Source organism: Schistocerca gregaria, chromosome X (assembly GCF_023897955.1).
Source record: "Schistocerca gregaria isolate iqSchGreg1 chromosome X, iqSchGreg1.2, whole genome shotgun sequence".
In the NCBI taxonomy this organism is placed as follows: domain Eukaryota; kingdom Metazoa; phylum Arthropoda; class Insecta; order Orthoptera; family Acrididae; genus Schistocerca; species Schistocerca gregaria.
The window spans coordinates 816,202,592-816,225,997 of NC_064931.1; the positions used below are offsets into that span (position 1 = coordinate 816,202,592).

General features: G+C 41.4%; 1 protein-coding gene across 1 annotated transcript in view; it reads right to left on the bottom strand.

The window, feature by feature from the left end:
- The window catches only part of LOC126298335 (dynein axonemal heavy chain 5), a gene marked incomplete at its 5' end in the record, with an annotated part of 791,472 nt that overhangs the window by 288,424 nt on the left and 479,642 nt on the right, over nucleotides 1-23,406 (bottom strand). The window contains 4 exons of the mRNA XM_049989632.1: nucleotides 4,899-5,217; nucleotides 8,437-8,622; nucleotides 18,385-18,581; nucleotides 22,426-22,553. Of these exons, the coding sequence (XP_049845589.1) occupies nucleotides 4,899-5,217; nucleotides 8,437-8,622; nucleotides 18,385-18,581; nucleotides 22,426-22,553 (830 nt within the window). The remainder of the gene's footprint in view (nucleotides 1-4,898; nucleotides 5,218-8,436; nucleotides 8,623-18,384; nucleotides 18,582-22,425; nucleotides 22,554-23,406) is intronic.

Sequence of the window (23,406 nt, forward strand, 5' to 3'; positions counted from 1 at the left end):
ATGGTTCGTGAGAAGAACAACTATCTATAAGCTTACGCATGAGTTATTTCGCGAGACGTGTGCGGGCGGAAGTAATGTATTGTCTAACTCTTCTTGGAACGTTCGCTCCGCCGTGGTGCACACCGCCTCTCTTGCACCGCCTGCCACTGGCATTTGTTGAACATCTCCATAACGCTCTGGTGTTTACTAAGCGATCTCATGACGAGACTCGCCGCTCTTGGTCGGATATTTGCTATCTCTTCTATTTCACCCAAACTGGTAAGAGTCCCAGACTGATGCACAATTCTCAAGAATCCTCAAGATATGGTATTACAACTATTTTGTAAGTCTCTTCTTTCGTTGTTGAATTACATTTCATTACGATAGAGGTTATAATGGTCGCCTAGTTATAGATATTACTTTAATCGCACTATTTCACTCCCGTTTACTGAGCTTGTTAGCACTTGATGTTTGGTTGGTGCCATTAAAATGCATTTTGATAATCGCTGCTGCTTGCTGGTTCGCTGCTGTGTCTGGTTGTCTAGGGGTAAAAAGATGAAGTCCCGTGTTGTTTTTTATGTGCTTTTGATGATAAATAATGAACGAAACCAACAAATATTTAAACTTCAACTATTTATTACTCTGGTGGCCATCTTAATTCCACTGTCCACCAAGGCAATGACACAACACAAAGTAGCACTTCTTTTACATGTTCTTTGCAATGTTTATCCACTTCGAACAATAACACACATACACATTACCAAAGTGACATTCAGACTCTGCTCCCGACCCTTCTTGCTGCTTGTATTTATAACCTTGTCAAAGAACTACTAAAACGAGATATAGTTTATGAGTCACATGTACATCTGTTATCGTAATTTGTGCAGAAAAAGTATTAATTTATATCGAGTATCATAATTTAACAGGTTATTAAAATGACAGACAGATTTGTAGACTTGACAGGATAATTCTTTGTTACAAAAAGGCCGTTTTTTTAGAAGTTTGTCAATTGACTTCTCTAATTTGAATAAATAAGTAAATAACATGAATTATTAAGAATTACATAGGTTTTCGTCTAAAATAGGAGTGTTTTCGTGACTACTGAGTGAAAACGGTAGTAGTGAACAAATAAGTTTCACTGGGTGATTTTTATTTAAGGAGATCCAAAATACGTAAGTTGGCCACTATTTTTCGTACTTCATATAATTAATTAAGATGAACTTAGTGTTATTACATGATGACATTTGCTATATCAGTGATCAAGTGATATTAACTTTTGTGTGGGTCAGTTATTCAATATAATTTAATGGGTTGACTGTTTATGGAGACATGTTACGCAATCATTGTTAAAATACACAATAACTTTTGTATAATCATAAATACTCGTTAAACTGGTTGAATTTGGAGGGTATCGCATACTTCGGAAAAGTAAAGCCTTTAATAGGTTCCGTTGCACGGTCGAGGCAAAAATTTGGTTCTATGTAATTGGTATTATTTTTCACAAAGGCATTAAGAATAAAAATACAATTCCTGATTTTTTACTTTTGCTTGCCCATCATAAGTTTCATACAGCCCACCTGAAGGTTGAACACCAGCAAGGATCGACAACCAACATACTTCAGAGGAAAACTGCACGCATGCCCAGAGTGGTTACACTGGTGTTGTTCTTTTCTGTGAGTGTGTAGCGGTACTTTGCAAGGCCTCCTTCTTCATTATTGAAGACCACAAACAACGATCGTGTGAAATCCAGTTCGCTTTGTTCATCCACGACACCCAGGAGACATTGTACCGGCGGCCAGGTTGATGCTATGTTCCTTGACTTCAGGAAGTCATTCGATGCAGTTAAGTAATGGTGCCCAATGGACGAAATATGTGCGTGCGAAATATCAGATCAGCTTTCTGATTGGATTTAAGTGTTTCAACCGAATAGAACACAACATGTTACATTTAATAGAGATATACCTTCAGGCGCAAAAATACCATCGGGCATGCCCACAGGAGCGTCATAGGACCATTACATTTTTCTATATACCGGGTGATCAAAAAGTCAGTACAAATTTGAAAACTTAATAAACCACGGAATAATGTAGATAGAGAGGTAAAAATTGAAACACATGCTTGGAATGACATGGGGTTTTATTAGAAAAAAAACAAAGTTCACAAAATGTCTGACAGATGGCGCTGGACAGCAAAACGTCAGTGACTGGGCATGACAATCGTCTATAAAAGGAGCTGTAATGAGAGAGAGAATCAGACGCGTCAGCACTCGCAGCATGTTGACGTTACCTGAACAGGCGCTTTTAGTGAAGCTGTATTATCAGAATGGGGAATGTGCTAGTTCAGCTTTTCAATCCTTTCACCGTAGGAAGGGAATTCGAACGGGTAAACGCTCGTTGACAAATGCAGCTGTGGCGAGAATGATTTCGAAGTTTGAAGCCACGGGTTGTTTAGACGATACAACCCGTAGTGGCCGACCGAGCACAAGGCGTAATGCTGCTGAGACAGCTCAGGAAGAAATGGAGACTATAGTGAGTTCGTCTATGCACGGGGAAGTCAGCGCTCGTGCAGTCGCACGTCGCACCGGTATTCCATACACTACTGTTTGGTTGGCACTTAGGCGTACCCTCCGATGCTATACGTACAAAATCTATCGGCATCATGAACTGTTATCTGGCGATTTAGTGACGCGGAGACCATTTGCGGTGTGGGCGTTTCAAAAGATGGTGGAAGATGACGATTGGTTGAGTAACGTGTTGTGGACCGAAGAAGTTCATTTCACGCTCCGAAGGTCTGTCAACGCCCACAACTGCAGAATTTGGGCTACCGAAAATCCTACAACTGTCGTGGAAACTCCGTTGCACGACGAGAAAGTCACGGTATGGGTTGGATTTACCACATCTACCGTTGTGGCCATATTGAGCATTTCCTGTAAAGAACATCATCTTTGCTTTGTCTTACCTTGTTATGGTAATTATTGCTATTCTGATCAGATGAAGCGCCATCTGCCGGACATGTTTTGAACTTTTGTATTTTTTTGGTTCTGATAAAACCCCATGTCATTCCAAGCATGTGTGTCAATTAGTACCTCTCTATCTACATTATTCCGTGATTTATTCAGTTTACAAATTAATACTGACTTTTTGATCAACCGGTATGTAAATTGCGTAATGGATCACGTCGTGACTCCACGAGGCTATTCGCGGATATGCCGTTGTATACAGAGAAGTATGAAGTAATACGTGCAGAGAATCGACGAGTGGTGCAGGGGTTGACAGTTGACCAGTCAAATCTATAAGATATCTGGAAATACGAGTATGGAGAGATTTTAAATGGAACGAACACATAAAACTAATCCCAGGAGAGGTAGATGCCAGACTGAATGTCATTGGAAGAATTTTCAAGAAGTGGAGTCCACCCACGGAGGAGGTAGCTTACAAAACCGTCATTCATATTTCTCTCTAGTCTGGGGCCCATGCCAGATAGGTTTGATAGACGAAATAGAGAAGATACAAAAAAAAGCTGCAAGTTAAGTCACAGGTTCGTTTAGAAACAGCGAAAGCGTCACGGAGATGCTCATCCAGCTACAGCTAGGAGAAAGGAGTCGCCGGCCGCGGTGGTCTCGCGGTTCTAGGCGCGCAGTCCGGAACCGTGCGACTGCTACGGTCGCAGGTTCGAATCCTGCCTCGGGCATGGATGTGTATGATGTCCTTAGGTTAGTTAGGTTTAAGTAGTTCTAAGTTCTAGGGGACTAATGACCACAGCAGTTGAGTCCCATAGTGCTCAGAGCCATTTGAACCATTTGAGAAAGGAGTCGTCGTGTATCACCAAGTGGTTTATTATTAAAATTACAAGAACGTACGTTCTACATCTACATCTACATCTACATCCATACTCCGCAAGCCACCTGACGGTGTGTGGCGGAGGGTACCTTGAGTACCTCTATCGGTTCTCCCTTGTATTCCAGTCTCGTATTGTTCGTGGAAAGGATTGTCGGTATGCCTCTGTGTGGGCTCCAATCTCTCTGATTTTATTCTCATGGTCTCTTCGTGAGATATACGTAGGAGGCCGAGCGGTTCTAGGCGCTACAGTCTGGGACTGAGTGACCGCTACGGTCACAGGTTCGAATCCGGCCTCGGGCATGGATGTGTGTGATGTCCTTAGGTTAGTTAGGTTTAAGTTGTTCTAAGTTCTAGGGGACTGATGACCTCGGAAGTTAAGTCCCATAGTGCTCAGAGCCATATATATATGAGGGAGCAACATACTGCTTGACTCCTCGGTAGAGGTATGTTCTCGAAACTTCAACAAAAGCCCGTACCGAGCTACTGAGCGTCTCTCCTGCAGAGTCTTCCACTGGTGTTTATCTATCATCTCCGTAAAGCTTTCGCGATTACTAAATGATCCTGTAACGAAGCGCGCTTCTCTCCGTTGGATCTTCTCTATCTCCTCTATCAACCCTATCTGGTACTGATCTCACACTGATGAGCAGTATTCAAGCAGTGGGCGAACAAGCGTACTGTATCCTACTTCCTTTGTTTTCGGATTGCATTTCTTTAGGATTCTTCCAATGAATCTCAGTTTGGCATCTGCTTTACCGACGATCAACTTTATATGATCATTCCATTTTAAATCGCTCCTAATGCCTACTCCCAGATAATTTATGGAATTGACTGCTTCCAGTTGCTGACCTGCTATATTGTAGCTAAATGATAAGGGATCTTTCTTTCTATGATTCGCAGCACATTACACTTGTTCCTGTAAGTATAGACAATATATTGCCTCCTCCTACGTATATCCACAGAAAGATCGTGGGGGTAAAATTACATTCGAGACCAGACGGAGGCTTATCAACGATCGTTCCTCAAGCGCAAAATTCTCGCGTGGAATAGGCGTACAGCTCTGTATGCAGACGACGGAGATACCTTCTTTAGTGACGACGTAATCGAAGACGGTGGCTGTGGCGGGGGGCAGTGCCAGGGCGGCCTGCTTGTCCCTGAGGAAGACGTCGAAGGGCTGTCTGTCGGACATGCTGAGGAAGGCACCCAGCCCCCAGACGAGCGCGAACACGTACAACTTGCGCAGGTGCTCGGGCTCCATGTGGCGGCTGGAGTCGTCCTCTTCCTCTCCCGCCGGGCTGGCCGCAGCCGCGCCTGCGGCAGCGCCTCCAGGCACGCCGATCACCGCGCTCTCGTCTTTCTCCTCTGCCTGCACTGGGACCAGTCCTTCCAGCAGGTTTAGCATCTGCAAATCAAATTTAGATGTGCTCTAATTAGTGACCTCGTTGTACGTATCAAACAGGAGGAATCGTTGCTGTCTATAGTCTCCTTAAAAAAATTCCTCGTCACCATTCACAGATTAAATGAAAAGAGAAAGAAAGGAAGCAACAGAGGAAAAAAAAATTACAATGAAATGAACACCCTTAGTTGCTTACAGGCGTTTACAGACGTCAACGGGGACAGATGAAAATGTGTGCCCCGACCGGGACCCGAACGCGAGATCTCCTGCTTACATGGCAGACGCTCTATCCATCTTTTTTTTTAATTTTAACCTCTCTTTGTTTGCTTTTGTTCGTTGCATCTGCTCGGGGCGGACGTCGTAAGATATCCGTTTAAGTTCGTTGGTGATCGATTAGCTCAGTTTTTTTATTACAGAAGGCACGTAGCCCTCTAACCGAATCTGAGCCACCGAGGCGACTGCAGGGATTTATATCTGGCACGCCTCCCGCGAAATCCACATATTTAACGTATTGTCCCGCACTGCATTCGTAGTGCCCCCGCCCATTACACTCATTACTCGCGGCGCGTTGCCGATTCCCGTAAGAGTTCGGGCACTGTGCATTCGCACAGAAGAAGAAGATGATTAAGTGGTCGGTGAGCCTTAACTATATATAGAAAAAAAAAATAACAGAAGAAAGGAATGAAGGAAACAATTTTACAGTTTTACATCTCATAGAGATACGAAGGTCACTCGTAAAGAAATGCACATTATTTTTTAACAAATACAGTTTTCATTCTGCATGTGTGAAAATTTTACAGTATGTAGATTCAGTGTGTTTTCAAACTTAGTTCAACCTGTTCCCGTGAGTGGCGCCGTCACAGCATGTCTTCAAGGTGGCTGCTACACTTGACGTTCGTCAAAAGCAACCTGCTGTCATAGAATTCCTGTGTTGTGAAAACGAGACAGTGGGAAACACCCACAAGAGGTTGAAAAAGGAGTATGGAGATACTTTTGTCGGTCGCAGTACAGTTAGTCGGTGGGCAAGCAGGTTACGTGATGAAAGCGGGCACGGAAATATTGAGGATTGTCCTCGCAGCAGGCCTCGTACTGCACACACTCCAGACAATGTGCAGAAAGTTAACGAATTGGTGACTGATGATAGACGCATCACAAAGAACGAATTGTCACGCTACGTTAGGATAGGGTAGGAAGTGTTTGCAGAACACTGAAACTGTCGGCGTTAAAAAAGGTTTGTGCCAGGTGGGTTCCCAGGATGTTGACAGTGGCTCACAAAGAAACAAGAAAAACGGTATTTAGCGAACTTTTGGTACAGTACGAGAATGGTGGAGATGAATTTCTTGGACGAATTGTGACAGGTGATTAAACACGGCTCCATCATTTTTCACCAGAGACGAAGAGGCGATCAATGGAGTGGCATCATGCAAATTCACCCAAGGGAAAAAAAAATTCAAAACCACATCTTCTGCTGGAAAATATATGGCTACGGTGTTTTTCGATTCCGAAAGACTCTTGCTTGTGGACATCATGCCAAGTGGAACCACCATAAATTCTGATACATATGTGACGACACAGAAGAAACTTCAAGCTCGATTGAGTCGTGTTCGACCACATCGGCAAAAGCAGGATGATTTGCTGTTGCACGACAATGCACGGCCACATGTCAGTCAAAGAACCATGGGAGCGATCACAAAACTCAGATGGACAACACTGAAACACCCGCCTTACAGTTCTGACCTGGCTCCATGTGACTATCATCTCTTTGGGAAACTGAAAGACTCTCTTCGTGGAACAAGGTTTGAAGATGATGACTCCCTTGTGCACGCTGCCAAACAGTGGCTCGAAAAGGTTGGTCCAGAATTTTACCGTGCGGGTATACAGGCGCTGGTTCCAAGGTGGCGTAAGGCAGTTGAGAGGGATGGAAATTACGTGGAGAAATGAAAATATTGTTCCTACATGATGTATCAACACACTGTAAAACTTACAAACATGTAGAATAAAAATGGATTTAAAAAAAATAGTGTGCGTTTCTTTTGGAGTGTCCCTTGTAGATTTTTAGAGATAGGACAAGAGTCTTGGGAGGACGAAGAGGGGAATGAATTTGCCCGTGGCCTTGTTAAAGGAACCATCTTGGCTTTCGTCTGAAGTCATCTAAAGGAACTATGCACGTATTTAATCTGGATGACAGGATCGGGATTTGACTCCTCCTTCTCACAATACAGGTCCACAGCGCCGTTTCTCTTGGTTCTGCCATTCCGTTTTGAGAGCTCAAGAGAGCTCATCTCCCTAAAATAAACCTCAATTTAAGCATCTCCCTAAAATAAACCTCAATTTAAGCACTATAGTGCATTTAAAACTAGCTGCGACTGTTGACTGTTGAAATTGAATCATCAAACAGGGCTGATGTCTAGAAGATAAGTCGTATGTACATAAAGTGAACATCGTCCAGTTGGAACAAATTTCTCAACGAGCTGGTACCAGCACTTTTTATGCATAAAAAAGAAATGGAGACTGACAATAATATATTACTAGAAACAATCTTTTAATTTGCTATCACCTGTCTGTTTTCCATTCTTGACTGTTTCAGATGCAAGACCTAGGAAATCATCAAGAATAAAGTATATGTTTATATTGGGATTTCCCTGTAGAATCCACACTACTGGCTAATATTTACCTATCAGTACATGCAATTTGACTGAAACAACTAGTACTAACAGTCAACGTGATAAAGATATATGTCACTTTCTACAAATGTACACCGTTATTCTCACATGACTTGTTTACTTTAACACACAACGAAATCAGGAAATCATTTGAAAGAGAAGGGTGGTTATAACTAAAGGGGTTCTCCTTCAGAAATATGGCTTGGAGGTCTTACGTTATACAGGAGATCATTTTAATGAGTAAATATGGCGCAAATTAAGTAACTGAACTAGTTAATATTTTTAGTTATATTCGAAATTGTAGGTCAGATCAACAGAGAATACATTTGCAGCAAAGAAAGTTTGTTGCAGTACAAAACACGCTAAGTAGTATCGTCGTTACACCAGTCAAACATTTATAGTTTCAAAACTATTTTACTAGTTTTTGACCGCAGTCAACTTTATCATTCAATATTTTACATCGTTACCAAACTGCTGAGGTCTAGTCTGGACCTATGTTAATTTTTCTATATATGTAAATTATTAATAACAAATAAACGTAAGACTGATACGAAATAATTACCTGTCTCACAATGACGCACTTCAGAACTTTCATGGCCCAGGAAAGATTTTGTGTGCACCACGTAAAAGCTGTAGGGAAGGAGTCCGAAAAAAGTTTCTGGAATATCTGACCCTCCTTTTTGCTTCGCGTCTTCAGCCACGCACAGACGACAGGATCCCAGTCCAACCCTGAGGAGCTCATGTACACCTGTTTCAGAAAAGCTCATTTTAGGAGTACAATAGACAAATTAACTGCAAATAAAGCATACCTGAATCTCGTCTCATTGTGACGTCCTGGTTTAGTATCTTGCTTGCAGTTATAGGTAGTCAGCGGCTCTAAGGGTGACTCAGGAGCCAAGTAGAACAAATTAAAAATAAAATACATTACATCTTTCCACTGTTGGGAGAGTTCATTATCAGAGTCAGATACTACGTAACGGGTGGCTGTATTTACAGGTTCACTTCTAAACACACTTGGTTTTCCCTTCGAATGGAACACAAAAACTTATTCCGAAACAAGTGCCGTTTTCTGGGGCTGTCTCCTTGTCTATCAGCACTGGCTGCAAAACGAATAAAAACCTTGGTGGTTACTTCGATATCCATGACTCAGTTAGCAAGAACATTAGAAACAAACCAAAGGAAGTAAAGGAGTTCCGATTACAGCTTGATGAATAAAGGACCAAAACGTCGGATAATATCGAAATCCATTGGATCTCAGCACCCATACTGGGGAGAAAAGGATGTTCTGAGAAGTGACAGGAGTCAATCGATACCATCGAAAGGAGATAATGAAACGGTGCGTGACATGGACGAGGGGAACTCGGCTGATAGCTCGTGAAAGTGTAACCATTTGAAGCAACTGGAAGACCGCGAAGATTTTATTCGGCAGGCTAATACAAGACTTCATACCTGCCACAACGAAAAAACTGAGTTCTTTGAGCCTGCTGCCTTAGGCCACTCAGCCATCCTGACCGGGAACAACTACATCAAAGGAGAAAGTGGATTGCATAGAGCATCTACTCTTGGCTTTTCTGCAAGACAGTAATAGAGAAGATATTCCGTACAACTCTTGCAACAATAGCAAAAAGGAAGCCCAGTTTGTCGAGCTGGAAACCAAACAAGGACTAATTGAGACCTGTCTAAAGACCTAGAAACACGAAGCTCATATGAACTGTCTGAAAAGGCTATAACAGGTGAAACAAGTTCTCAGGAGAGACAACCTGAATGATGAATATAACGCATTTTTACAGAGTTTCATCACTTTCTTTGCCAGCTCTTTTCCATTAAAAATTGTAAGCAGAAATTTAGTACTGATGAAATTACATTAGCACGTAGGGGGAAGTGGAAGTTTTATCATAGCATGAAGTACAATCAGTCTAGTTTGACTACTTCAACGCAGACAGTACTGGAAAGTACTTAAAAATGGCACCAAACAAACTGAAACCATTTATTGTACCAAGAGATTAGTGAACTTACAGAACAAAATTACAGTTATATGAATGAAGTGTCAGGGGCAGACCTGGGGTTCTCAACATATTGCATTTCTTCTGCGACTACAATCAAATATGCGGAACTTTTAGAAACTATTGATCCAACTCCATTGTGTATAATACAGCTACAGGAAACAAGTAAGGGAGAAACTTAATCAATTAATAAAACTGTGATGCGTAAAGACTCAAATGATTTGGTGAAATATCAAATAAGTTCCTGCACACTGCTCCTTCTTCTTCTTTTTTTTTTTTTTTGGTCTATTACACGAACCAAGTTCCCATTCATGCAGATCTGTGAGTGTTTGTAGTAGTAGCACTACATAGTCTTTGCAGTAAAGGTGAAGTTCAATGCCGATACTGCACCTGCTCGTAAAGCTTCTGGATATTGGACATCAGCTTTCGACAACCGCGAGGTGTCGGTTCTGTTCTTGGATACAGTCTAGTTTCCTTAGTACACCCGTGATGACGGAAGTTGACCCCAATTTCTCATCGTGACGAACACTAATTCATCCATTCAGTATCATGAAGTACAAGTTCCGGCGTTCACGAAGTTTTTGTTATAGGTTGCATTTTTAGTTGAAAGCTACAGGATCTAAAACGTTCAATCTACGACCATGCAACAGATTATCCACACCGAGCGAGGTGGCGCAGTGGTTAGCGCACTTGACTCGCATTCGGGGGGACGACGGCTCAATCCCGCGTCCGGCCATCCTGATTTAGGTTTTCCGTGATTTCCCTAAATCGCTCCAGGCAAATGTCGGGATGGTTCCTTTGAAAGGGCACGGCCGACTTCCTTCCCCGTCGTTCCCCAATCCGATGAGACCGATGACCTAGCTGTTTGGTCTCTTCCCCCAAACAATTCAATCCAATCCACATCGTCCACATCACTGTTGTTTGTACTTGCGATCACAGTGTTCGAATTTTCAGACTTTCAAACTCTCCATGTGGCTAGTTTCACGATATGAAACACAGTATTCCAGCCTCTACACTTTACCTCACACAAGGAACAAATGACGGTTCGTAAGCATCAGATGTGCAATATTCACCGTGTCGCCGAAAATTTCCGGACTCCAACTGAAAGTGCCGTGTGTGACGCATGGCAATACATCCGTGGTTAAACGATGCAGGCATAGTGTGCCGGTGTCCTAGAGTTTCTTTCTGCTAGAGTTAGTCAACGTAGATTGACTTGGTTAGAAGAGGACAAGGTCGTGCTGTATTCCATCATAAGAATGCACAAAAGTTAAATGTTAGATGTTAGTTAAAGACTGATTCATCGAGAGACGGTGACACCTGATTCTCAAGGTACTGCTGCTGCCCGGAAGCACTTATCACACAAAGTAATGCCCGATGTCACCTATCGTAGAAATATATATTAGAACTTAATGTCCCGTTGACAATGAGAACGTTAAACACAGGGCATATAATGGGAATGAATAAAAGTGGAAAAAAAATGATTATTTCATTATCGATGGAACCATCCCAGCAACCGCCTTAAGCATTGTGTGTTGGGGGGGGGGGGGGGGGGGGGAGAACTATGGAAAATTTATATCAGGATAAGGGAACGGGAATTTGATCGGCACTCTTCCCGAATGCAAGTCAATTGTGCTAGCCACCGACGCAATTCAGTCGTATCGCCGACGATGATTACGCAGTCGATTCCACGTAAAATTCGAGGTCTGCAATCCATTCCAGATGTTCCACTTTTCGTTCCTGCACTCCTTTTTCCTTCATAAAATCAACTACAGCGAGTTTTAAATAGACAAGTTCCTTGACTTGACCAATGTACTTTTCAGTAATATTTAAATTATCCATACTCTTCGTTCAGTCCCAGCGATAATTGTTGCAACTGACGGCTGAATAATGCGTGCAACTTCAGAAATTTTACTATACGTACTATCAATTTCTTCACGTGCTCCATGCCTGCAAATTTAAAACAAAGTGCTTCTTTATGTAGCGAACAGTGAATCCCGTCTGTCGAGCGTTGTAATTTTTGGCTCTTTCATTGCCAACTAAATTTTTATATTATTTATGCATGGTATTGTAATGTAATTTTATAGTAAATTTGCAGTACCCATGGTTTATGCGACTGCATAATATATATTGATAATTTTCATCCTTCTCTTCTGCAATTCCCATTGAATTTTAAAGGTTTGTGATGATAGATCGCTAGAGTACCTTTTTCGTGCAAACAGCGATTGAACCTGTAAACGTCCCCCATACCACGAATAAATAGCGAAGAAGAGACAGCGCTGACATCACGATTCCGCCAACTGAAGAGAGTTGTGTCGGCTGAAAAATGCCAAACCCACAATACTAACAAGTAAGTGAAACATGTGATTCTATGCGTGTGACGTCAGTTCTCTCCAAGGTCAGCAAAAATTGGTCACATTGTCTCAAAAATACATACATATACCATTCCTTGGAAATACGTCCCTTAAGATTAAGAAATGTAATTGCAACAAATCGTTATTAATTTCATGACTCTTGTCTTGAAATCTTTGGCAGGGCATTTCCAGAGATTTTGTGCCCCGTAACATATGAGCAATCAGTTTTAACTTCCTGAACTTTTTCGTACTTTGGTGAAATTCTGGATCTGAAAGTGAATGAAAGAATACAAGCAGGAGGCAGGTAGAAATATGGGACTTCATTCACTTTACACAAAAGGCTCACAACGTCAAACCACTATACATGAAACAAGTTGAAGCTTCAATACAGACGTCAATATCCCCGTAAACAACATGTGCCCCAGTGAGACAATCAGGCTAGAAATTATGAATAAGAAAGATTTCGTAAGTCCAAGTATTGTGTAAGGAGCTGTATGGAGGATAGGTAGAGAACAAAATTGTAGAAAAGAATGTGATCAACTTAAGTACGACAGTTTTTTTGTGGCTCACATACAGATGAAACGACCAAATAAGTACAATTTATTTTATGGGCGAAGCTCTTTCCTCGGCGCTCATTATTAGAGAACAGTAACGAATGAATTTTTATAAAATGTGTTACTTAAAAGATCTACCACACCATACAAGCATAAGAAATGTTTCATATTTCATCAAGATTTGAATCAGGCGGAGTGGTGGTACTCCGAACTGGCGCGTCCCAGGTGGTGGGTAGGGAGGTTCTCACCGGCTTGTCAGCGGAATTGAGCGAAATTAAATATCTTTCGCTGACCAAACACACAACGACATCTACGGTTGACAACCGTAGTCATAACTCGGAGATTGCTCCATTCATTGCTGACTATGTTTGAAAGTCAAATAAAGAAAGAAACTTTTTAGGAAAAAATTCCTCCACCTGGCAATAGCTAGGGAGAACTGTACTTAAATACGGAGGGCAGTCACTTGAAACATAATTTAGATGAACAGGGGAGATAAAGAACAAACAGTAAATTCTGTTATCCAACCACGAAAACTCAAAATTTTAGCAGGTGAAATGGCTCGAAAGGGGCTCCAAATCAATAACACTGATCGGGAACAGTTGGAATCACAAGGATATAGAATTTACAAGAGGATGCGAGCCAAATGGGAATGAAGCTGTGTCCACAATTCGGAACAGGTTTCGTGGTCAATCTAAAAATAATAGTCAATAACAGAATTCAAACCGAAATCTCTTAGAATTTCCACAGGAAGTGCTCAATTCTGCAAACATAATATACACTATAACAAATGTCCATGCATAGCTAATGATAAAAATGATAGAAAAAAAGAAAGATGGCATGTAAATAGATTTTGAGAGCTTTTTGATCAGACAGCAACAAATATCAACAAATATCGTACCAAAATTTTAACATGACACTTCAGTGCCCAGTTATTAAGAGAAAAGAGATATGGAGATGTTATAGGGAACTGACCAACACAAAGAAGACCGAACAAGGATGGCAAAAGATTGGTGTAGTCCTGCAGAAATCATGACATGATCTCAAATTCAATATATTTCACGAGCGGACCAAATAAACTCAAAATCTTGAAACACTCAGGATGGAAAAAACGAGAATGTCAGCTGGATCATGTTTGCAAGGATAAGAACTACTACAGATAAATTTACACTGTGAAAGTCCTGAGAGCAGCAGACACCAATTCAGATAACTACTTGATTAAAATAAAGGTTAAATTCATGTCATCAATAAACAAAAAATCCTAGCCCAAAAAGAAAAGAACCTATCACCTTCATAAACTGAGGAACAACGAGGAATATAAAGAACGAACTAGAAATACAAAACTAACAGATGATCCAGGGGGAATAATTCGCCAATCGGAACAAACGGTTAAACAAGTAGCACCTATAACCCAAAGAAGAAACACCAGTGGCGGACAGATCAGTGTGATAAAACAGTGGGAGATAGACACCAAGCATGGTTAAGATATCAGAGTCAAAAAAACACAAAAACCACGATTGGAACTCACAGATCAAAGAAAAATAACCCAAAAAATAATCAGGAGAGCTAAGCGTCAATCCTTTAATGACAGAATGAAATAACGAGAAAACAAACGCGTGGATTACTACAAAATATTTAGCACACAACTCCAAAGGTATGATCCCACAATATTGTGGTTGTGGTCTTCAGTCCTGAGACTGGTTTGATGCAGCTCTCCATGCTACTCTATCCTGTGCAAGTTTCTTCATCTCCCAGTACCTACTGCAACCTACATCATTCTGAATCTGCTTAGTGTATTCATCTCTTGTCTCCCTCTACGATTTTTACCCTCCACGCTGCCCTCCAGTACCAAATTGATGAACCCTTGATGCTTCAGAACATGTCCTACCAACGGATCCCTTCTTCTAGTCAAGTTGTGCCACAAGCTCCTCTACTCCCCAATTCTATTCAATACCTCCTCATTAGTAATGTGATCCATCCATCTAATCTTCAGCATTCATCTATAGCACCACATTTCGAAAGCTTATTCGCTTCTTGTCTAAACTATTTATCGTCCATGTTTCACTTCCATACATGCCTACACTCCATACAAATGCTTTCAGAAATGACTTCCTGACACTTAAATCTATATTCGATGTTAACAAATTTCTCTTCTTCAGCAACGCTTTCCTTGCCGTTGCCAGTCTACATTTTATATCCTCTCTACTTCAATCATCATCAGTTATTTTGCTCCCCAAATAGCAAAACTCCATTACTATTTTAAGTGTCTCATTTCCTAATCTAATTCCCTCAGCATCGCCCGATTTAATTCGACTACATTCCATTATCCTCGTTTTGTTTTGTTGATGTTCATCTTATATCCTCCCTTCAAGACACTGTCCATTCCGTTCAACTGCTCTTCCAAGTCCTTTGCTGTCTCTGACAAAATTACAATGCCATCGGCGAACCTTAAAGTTTTTATTTTTTCTCCATGGATTTTAATACCTACTCCGAACTTCTCTTTTGTTTCCCTTACTACTTGCTCAATATACAGATTGAATAGCATCGGGGAGAGGCTACAACCCTGTCTCACTCCCTTCCCAACCACTGCTTCCCTTTCGTGTCCCTCGACTCTTGTAGCTGCCATCTGGTTTCTGAACAAATTGTAAATAGCCTTTCGCTCCCTGTATTTTTCCCCTGCCACCTTCAGAATTTGAAAGAGAGTTTCCAGTCAACATTGTCAAAAGCTTTCTCTGAGTCTACAAATGCTAGAAACGTAGGTTTGCCTTTCCTTAATCTTTCTTCTAAGTTAAGTCCTAGGGTCAGTATTGCCTCACGTGTTCCAACATTTCTACGGAATCCAAACTAATTTTTCCCGAGGCAGCTTCTACCAGTTTTTTCATTCTTCTGTAAGGAATTCGCGTTAGTATTTTGCAGCTGTGACTTATTAAACTGATAGTTCGGTAAGTTTCACATCTTTCAACACCTGCTTTCTTTGGGATTGGAATTACTATATTCTTTTTGGCGTCTGAGGCAATTTTGCCTGTCTTATACATCTTGCTCACCAGATGGTAGAGTTTTGTTAGGCCTGGCTCTCCCAAGGCTGTCAATAGTTCTAATGGAATGTTGTCTACTACTGGGGTCTTGTTTCGACTTAGGTCTTTCAGCGCTCTGTCAAAGTCTTCACGCAGTACCATATCCCCCATTTCATCTTCATCTACCTCCTCTTCCATTTCCATAATATGGTCCTCAAGAACATCGCCCCTGTATAGACCCTCTATATACTCCTTCCACCTTTCTGCTTTCCCTTCTTAGAATTGCGCTCTTGATATTCATGCAAGTGGTTCTCTTTTCTCCAAAGGTCTCTTTAATTTTCCTGTAGGCAGTATCTATCTTACCCCTCGTGAGATAAGCCTCTACATCCTTACATTTGTCCTATAGCCATCCTTGCTTAGCCATTTTGCACTTCCTATAAATCTCATTTTTGAGACGTTTGTATTCCTTTTTGCCTGCTTCACTTACTGCATTTTTGTATTTTCTCCTTTCATCAATTAAATTCAGTATCTCTTCTGTTACCCAAGGATTTCTACCAGCCCTCGTCTTTTTACCTACTTGATCCTCTGCTGTCTTCACTATTTCTTTCCTCAAAGCTACCAATTTTTCTTCTACTGTATTTCTTTCCCTCATTCCTGTCAATTGTTCCCTTATGCTCTCCCTGAAACTCTGTACAACCTCTGGTTCTTTCAGTTTATCCCGGTCCCATCTCCTTAAATTCCCACCTTTTTGCAGTTTTAATCTACAGTTCATAACCAATAGAATGTGGTCAGGGTCCACATCTGCCCCTGGAAATGTCTTACAATTTAAAATCTGGTTCTTAAATCTCTGTCTTACCATTATATAATCTATCTGAAACCTTTTAGTATCTCCAGGGTTCTTCCATGTATACATCCTTCTTTCATGATTTTTGAACCAAGTGTTAGCTATGATTAAATTATGTATGCTATGTGCAAAATTCTACCAGGTGGCTTCCTCTTTCATTTCTTAGCCTCAATCCATATTCATCTACTATGTTTCCTTCTCTTCCTTTTCCTACTGTCAAATTCCAGTCACCCGTGACTATTAAATTCTCGTCTCCCTTCACTACGTGAATAATTTCTTTTATCTCATCATACATTTCATCAATTTCTTCATCATCTGCAGAGCTAGTTGGCATATCAACTTGTACTACTGTAGTAGGCGTGGGCTTCCTGTCTCACAATACTAACGCTAAAAAGACAAAAAACAATAACATGGCACATAGCAATAGAGGAAAGTCATAAATTTTAGCACAAACATTTAACAAACTTTTAAACTGTGAAGATCCCTCAAAATTTCTTCAAATAAACACACAAACCCCAATAAAGACACCACTGGAAAATATGAAACCCACCAAAGTTTTGAGAGAGTTCAAGAACTGCAAAGCATATGGAGCAGATCAAACATTTGCAGACCTCTGGAAATATCCCGCAGAACTAGCGAAAATATTATTACGCGACTGCATGGTGGAAAGCTGGCACAAGAAGAAGTATCAGAACTTTGGAGTACAACTATAATACATCCCTTACACAAAAATGAGAAAACATCGGGACAACTACACACGGATTTCCCTCTTGGGCTGCACATATGAAGTTTGTTTAAGAATTCTGTCCTGTCGCTGTAACGATCAACTTGAACAGTATCTTGGAGGCTGCTAAGGAGGCTTTAGACCCTGGAGAAACAGCTCGGAACAGATGATCACTTTAAAACTGGTTATGTATGCCTGCAATAGAAGACAAAAACAAGTTGTACCATTTGTAAACTTCAAGAAAGCTTACGATTGTGTCCGCACATCTTCAGTGTTAGACATGTTATGGAATTTCGGACTTGATCCGAAATTAATAAAAATGATGAAAGTAACACTCACAAACACCAAATACAAATAAAATTCAGAGAACTGTCACGGCCGTTTACGATTAAAATGGGGCTAAGACAGCGTAATAGCCTATCACACAACTATTCAACACTTCAACAATAGAATTAAACCAAAAATAGACAAACAAAATAAAGTGAGAAGAGCATTTACAGATGAGGAAAGACAAAAAAGGTCAGCACGAACGAAACGATATTGTGCAATTTGGAAGGCTTGAACCATTCTCTTATATAAGAAAACCATCAGCAAATGATTGACAAAAGAGGTCCAATGAGGCCATAAACGTATATAATAATAACAATAAAATCACAGGATACCGGCTTCTAGAGGAAAGTATGGTTGTGTGAAGTTTCTTCGCCAGAATTTAGAAACGGTAAGTTGTGAATAGAGAGTTCCTGAAGACGTTAATTCTACCGCTTAGACGTTGCTGCTTTTATTAATTTGTTACGTATGTATGATACGAAACATAGAAACAATTCTTTTCTAATTTCGTAATGGAGTGATAGCAGAAAGGTATGGAGACAGAAAACTTCAATACTAAATAATTTACACTGAGTCGCCACTAACGCAATACATCATTTTATTACACAGTTTTGAAATTTCAGCGGTATCTTACACACATAAACAATGAAAATACATTTTCAAAGTGGTATCGTTTGACAAAATATGTATACTTACCATCCCGTTCCGTGACACAGTCGCTGGAGAAGCATTATCAATGTTTTCTGGTTCAAATATAACTTTGCAGGTGGGCGCCATAGAAAGCCTGTCCCCATTGGCTAGTGTAAGTGTCTTATTATCGTCCAGGACCGAATTCAAGTTTTCTATCCAGATACTGTCAACAGGCCCGTCTAACACCATCCAAACATATTCTCCTAGAATTAAGAAATGATTATTTAAGAGACGAAATAAAAAGTTAGAGATTATTATTAACTGTAGCAGAAGGACTCAAACTACTAATACACTAATACACTCCTCAAGCAAGAAAGGGAAGACAGAGACGGGCAAAGAATTGGGACTTCAGTTTAGTTGTTTACTTCGGGAGGTAGTGGCCAATCTCTGAGCACCGCAAAGGTAATCCCGATCAACGCCGGAAGAACTTCAAAGAAACATCACCAAATGGATCCCATATTTTAAGTAGGAAAAAGCACACTTGCAAGATATCAGTCCCAGCAACCGCTCCAAGCGAAAATTTGGGCCATGATTGTGACAGTCCACAGTTACGAGCTTCTGAATGTACAGCTATTAAACATGTGCGCACACCACTTGTCACTTTTTCCACCTCACTGCAGCCGTATAATGCACGAGCGCAAAGTACCGTATAGTGAAGTGAGTAAGAGGTTTGTGAAATACTGTCTTTACAGCCGGTCGCGGTGGGCTCGCGGTTCTAGGCGCTCAGTCCGGAACCACGGGACTGCTACGGCCGCAGGTTCGAATCCTGCCTCGGGCATGGATGTGTGTGATGTCCTTAGGTTAGTTAGGTTTAATTAGTTCTAAGTTCTAGGGGATTGATGACCACAGATGTTAAATCCCATAGTGCTCAGAGCCACTGTCTTTACATTGACAACAAGCTTTGATCATTGTGTTAAAGTGTGTGGTTTCCAACCTCTACTGCTGCCAAGGATCTATTTGCTCTGAACGTTTCTATGATGCAATTCAAAAATGCAGCGTAAGTAAATGAAAGGAATTAGTTTATCGTTAAAGAAGCGGTGCAGAGCTATTTAATTATTAATATCACTGTTATGCGTTATGTTCTTTGGATTTTAAAGATAACACAATTAGCGTGAAGTACATTTGCCGGAGATATGCTTTTTTCAACGTCGTTGGCATGATTAAATTGTAAATGGAAAATTATTATTCAGAGTAAGTCGTTATCTCGAACAAAATTTTAAAACACATTGGGCAGATGTGTCTACCTGCCCCCGCTCCTCCCACACCTTCAACATTATCTCGAATAGCATTATGGTTTTCACTCGGCAGTACTGTACTTCGCGCTCGAGCGTTAGGCGACTGTAGTGGGGCGGAGCAAGTGACAACCGAAGCGCACGAGGTTTAAAAGATGTATATTCAGAAGGCCATAACCGTATACAGTCAAAATTATGGCCCTGATTTTAGAGCGGAATCGATTGTTGGGGTTGATGTGTTGCAAGTGAACTTTTCTCCTTAAAGTTGGTGGTGTTTCGTTGTAAGAACTAGTTGCCTTCATGTGAATTTACATGAGCGATCTATATTAACATTCTTAGGTGTGCCTTTATGAGAGAAATTGATGTGTTTGCGATAACGGTCTCGGCTGCTACAAATACTCTTTTTAATTTACAGAATAAAAGATTTATACTAAGAAGTTATTGTAATTTTACTGCGTAGAAAATAGGCTTTACATTTACGCTAGGTCAAAATGCGTCTGCGTCAAAATTTTCGAGTACGCTCCATGAAACGCACTTTTCAGTTTACCTGTGTAATACTAGTAGAATGGAATTTGCACTGAAAAATAATGCAACCACCTCAGTACTTCAATAAATTTGATAAAATACAAGCTGTAGACAGATATGGGATGGTTTGTGTGTTTATGTGTGTGTGTGTGTGTGTGTGTGTGTGTGTGTGTGTGTGTGTGTGTGTGTGCGTGCGTGTGTTTGCGGGGTGGTTGGATTATTGGTGAAAAATGAGAAGGAGTCGAAAGGAATCTCGTGTTTTATAATATAAAACTTGAGTAGAAACAAAAGAAAGCTGCAGTTGTTAGGTAACAAAAGCAAGAATCTAACCGTGAGAACTTTATTTCATATTAAAATTTGATGGCTTTTATCAGTGTTTTGTACTATCTGAAATCTAGATGACGTTAGACGAGTGTCTAACTGATATACACTCCTGGAAAATGAAATAAGAACACCGTGAATTCATTGTCCCAGGAAGGGGAAACTTTATTGACACATTCCTGGGGTCAGATACATCACATGATCACACTGACAGAACCATAGGCACATAGACACAGGCAACAGAGCATGCACAATGTCGGCACTAGTACAGTGTGTATCCACCTTTCGCAGCAATGCAGGCTGCTATTCTCCCATGGAGACGATCGTAGAGATGCTGGATGTAGTCCTGTGGAACGGCTTGCCATGCCATTTCCACCTGGTGCCTCAGTTGGACCAGCGTTCGTGCTGGACGTGCAGACCGCGTGAGACGACGCTTCATCCAGTCCCAAACATGCTCAATGGGGGACAGATCCGGAGATCTTACTGGCCAGGGTAGTTGAATTACACCTTCTAGGGCACGTTGGGTGGCACGGGATACATGCGGACGTGCATTGTCCTGTTGGAACAGCAAGTTCCCTTTCCGGTCTAGGAATGGTAGAACGATGGGTTCGATGACGGTTTTGATGTACCGTGCACTATTCAGTGTCCCCTCGACGATCACCAGAGGTGTACGGCCAGTGTAGGAGATCGCTCCCCACACCATGATGCCGGGTGTTGGCCCTGTGTGCCTCAGTCGTATGCAGTCCTGATTGTGGCGCTCACCTGCACGGCGCCAAACACGCTTACGACCATCATTGACACCAAGGCAGAAGCGACTCGCATCGCTGAAGACGACACGTCTCCATTCGTCCCTCCATTCACGCCTGTCGCGACACCACTGGAGGCGGGCTGCACGATGTTGGGGCGTGAGCGGAAGACGGCCTAACGGTGTGCGGGACCGTAGCCCAGCTTCATGGAGACGGTTGCGAATGGTCCTCGCCGATACCCCAGGAGCAACAGTGTCCCTAATTTGCTGGGAAGTGGCGGTGCGGTCCCCTACGGCACTGCGTAGGATCCTACGGCCTTGGCGTGCATCCGTGCGTCGCTGCGGTCCGGTCCCAGGTCGACGGGCACGTGCACCTTCCGCCGACCACTGGCGACAACATCGATGTACTGTGGAGACCTCACGCCCCACGTGTTGAGCAATTCGGCGGTACGTCCACCCGGCCTCCCGCATGCCCACTATACGCCCTCGCTCAAAGTCCGTCAACTGCACATACGGTTCACGTCCACGCTGTCGCGTCATGCTACCAGTGTTAAAGACTGCGATGGAGCTCCGTATGCCACGGCAAACTGGCTGACACTGACGGCGGCGGTGCACAAATGCTGCGCAGCTAGCGCCAGTCGACAGCCAACACCGCGGTTCCTGGTGTGTCCGCTGTGCCGTGCGTGTGATCATTGCTTGTACAGCCCTCTCGCAGTGTCCGGAGCAAGTATGGTGGGTCTGACACACCGGTGTCAATGTGTTCTGTTTTCCATTTCCAGGAGTGTATAATGCGGTCGTGTTTCCCAGCTTGCCCTAAAATGTGAGTTCGTGTTATACGTGTGTAGAGGGGTCGTAACCTCTGAACAAGAAATAGAGATTTGTGCTAAATGTTAGTCACGACCAGTAGGAAACTAAATCGAGCAGGTCCTTTCCAAACAATTTGGCTAGAGTATCGAAAGTTCGCATTATAATCTTTTTCGAGTCTACTAGTCGGAGGAGTTCATTTATCGACAAATTTATGAGGAATGAAACTGCACAACTGAGTAAATTCTATTTCACCTTGTCTACTGAATATCTAAAAACTCATCTACGCTGATAATAATGCACTAATTTACTCTTTGTTTTCCACGAATAGCTACTGACTTTGTCTCCTTCGACTGCGATGCTAATCTGGCTGTATAACTCTCGCGTTGGTAGCACATTAAGAAAGGTGGAATTTCGTACCTTTTTTCAGTTTAAGCGTCTTCCGCCACATTGCTGAAAAAATTCCATCTGTCCAATCATTTGTTGCTACGTCCAAGCGACCAAACATCTGTGAGGCTGTGATTGCTTTCGGGTTCATCCGCATTTCCCTGTATCAATAAAAATTAAACTATTACAAGACATATTTAACTCAACTTGTATTGGAAAAACCTGTGTCTCAATATTGAGTGGGGAATGAACAGTGTTCTAATTAGTTTGTTTCTTACATTTTATTATTTTCAGTTCGGCATTTTAGGACTTAGGTATCAATATTGAAACGCTCATGAATTTAACACAGATGTATTATCATTTCTAAATAATAAAGTAAAATTAAAAACAGTGTGTGCAGATATTAACTTGCAGGAAATTACATACATACTAGATGGAACTGACATATTAATGCTGTTCGCAAATTAAGAATCAGACACTATATTAAAATTTTTTCTTTATTGCGGGACCTGCAGAAAATATTATGGCACAGTAGGACATTATGCAGAGAATTGGAAAAGAGTATGCTGTTTGTTTGGTATTTTATTTTAGTATATTAGCTTATTTCGGCTTTATTGTCTTCACCATTACGTGTTCTGACGTTGTAGGTGAAAGTGTCAACTATGAGTAAACCATTATTACTGTCGATACTTATTGGTTGTGGTATTATTTTCAGCAACGTTTTAAAGTTAGTCGATACTCTGCTATTGCACGTGTATTATAATAAGTTTCTACTAACTGGCCGTTATAGGATTTCGAATTTGACAGCTAGTTGTCTACTCAAAGATATTTTCTACAGTTATAGACAGCCATAATGGTTTACTCAGAGCTGACATAAGTCCATCTACGACGCAAGCAATAAAGCCAAAATAAGCTTATATATCAAAATAAAATATCAAGTAACACACTGTTTTCCAATTCTCTGTATAGTATATTGCAATTATTAAGATCGAATACATAAAATGATATATTTAA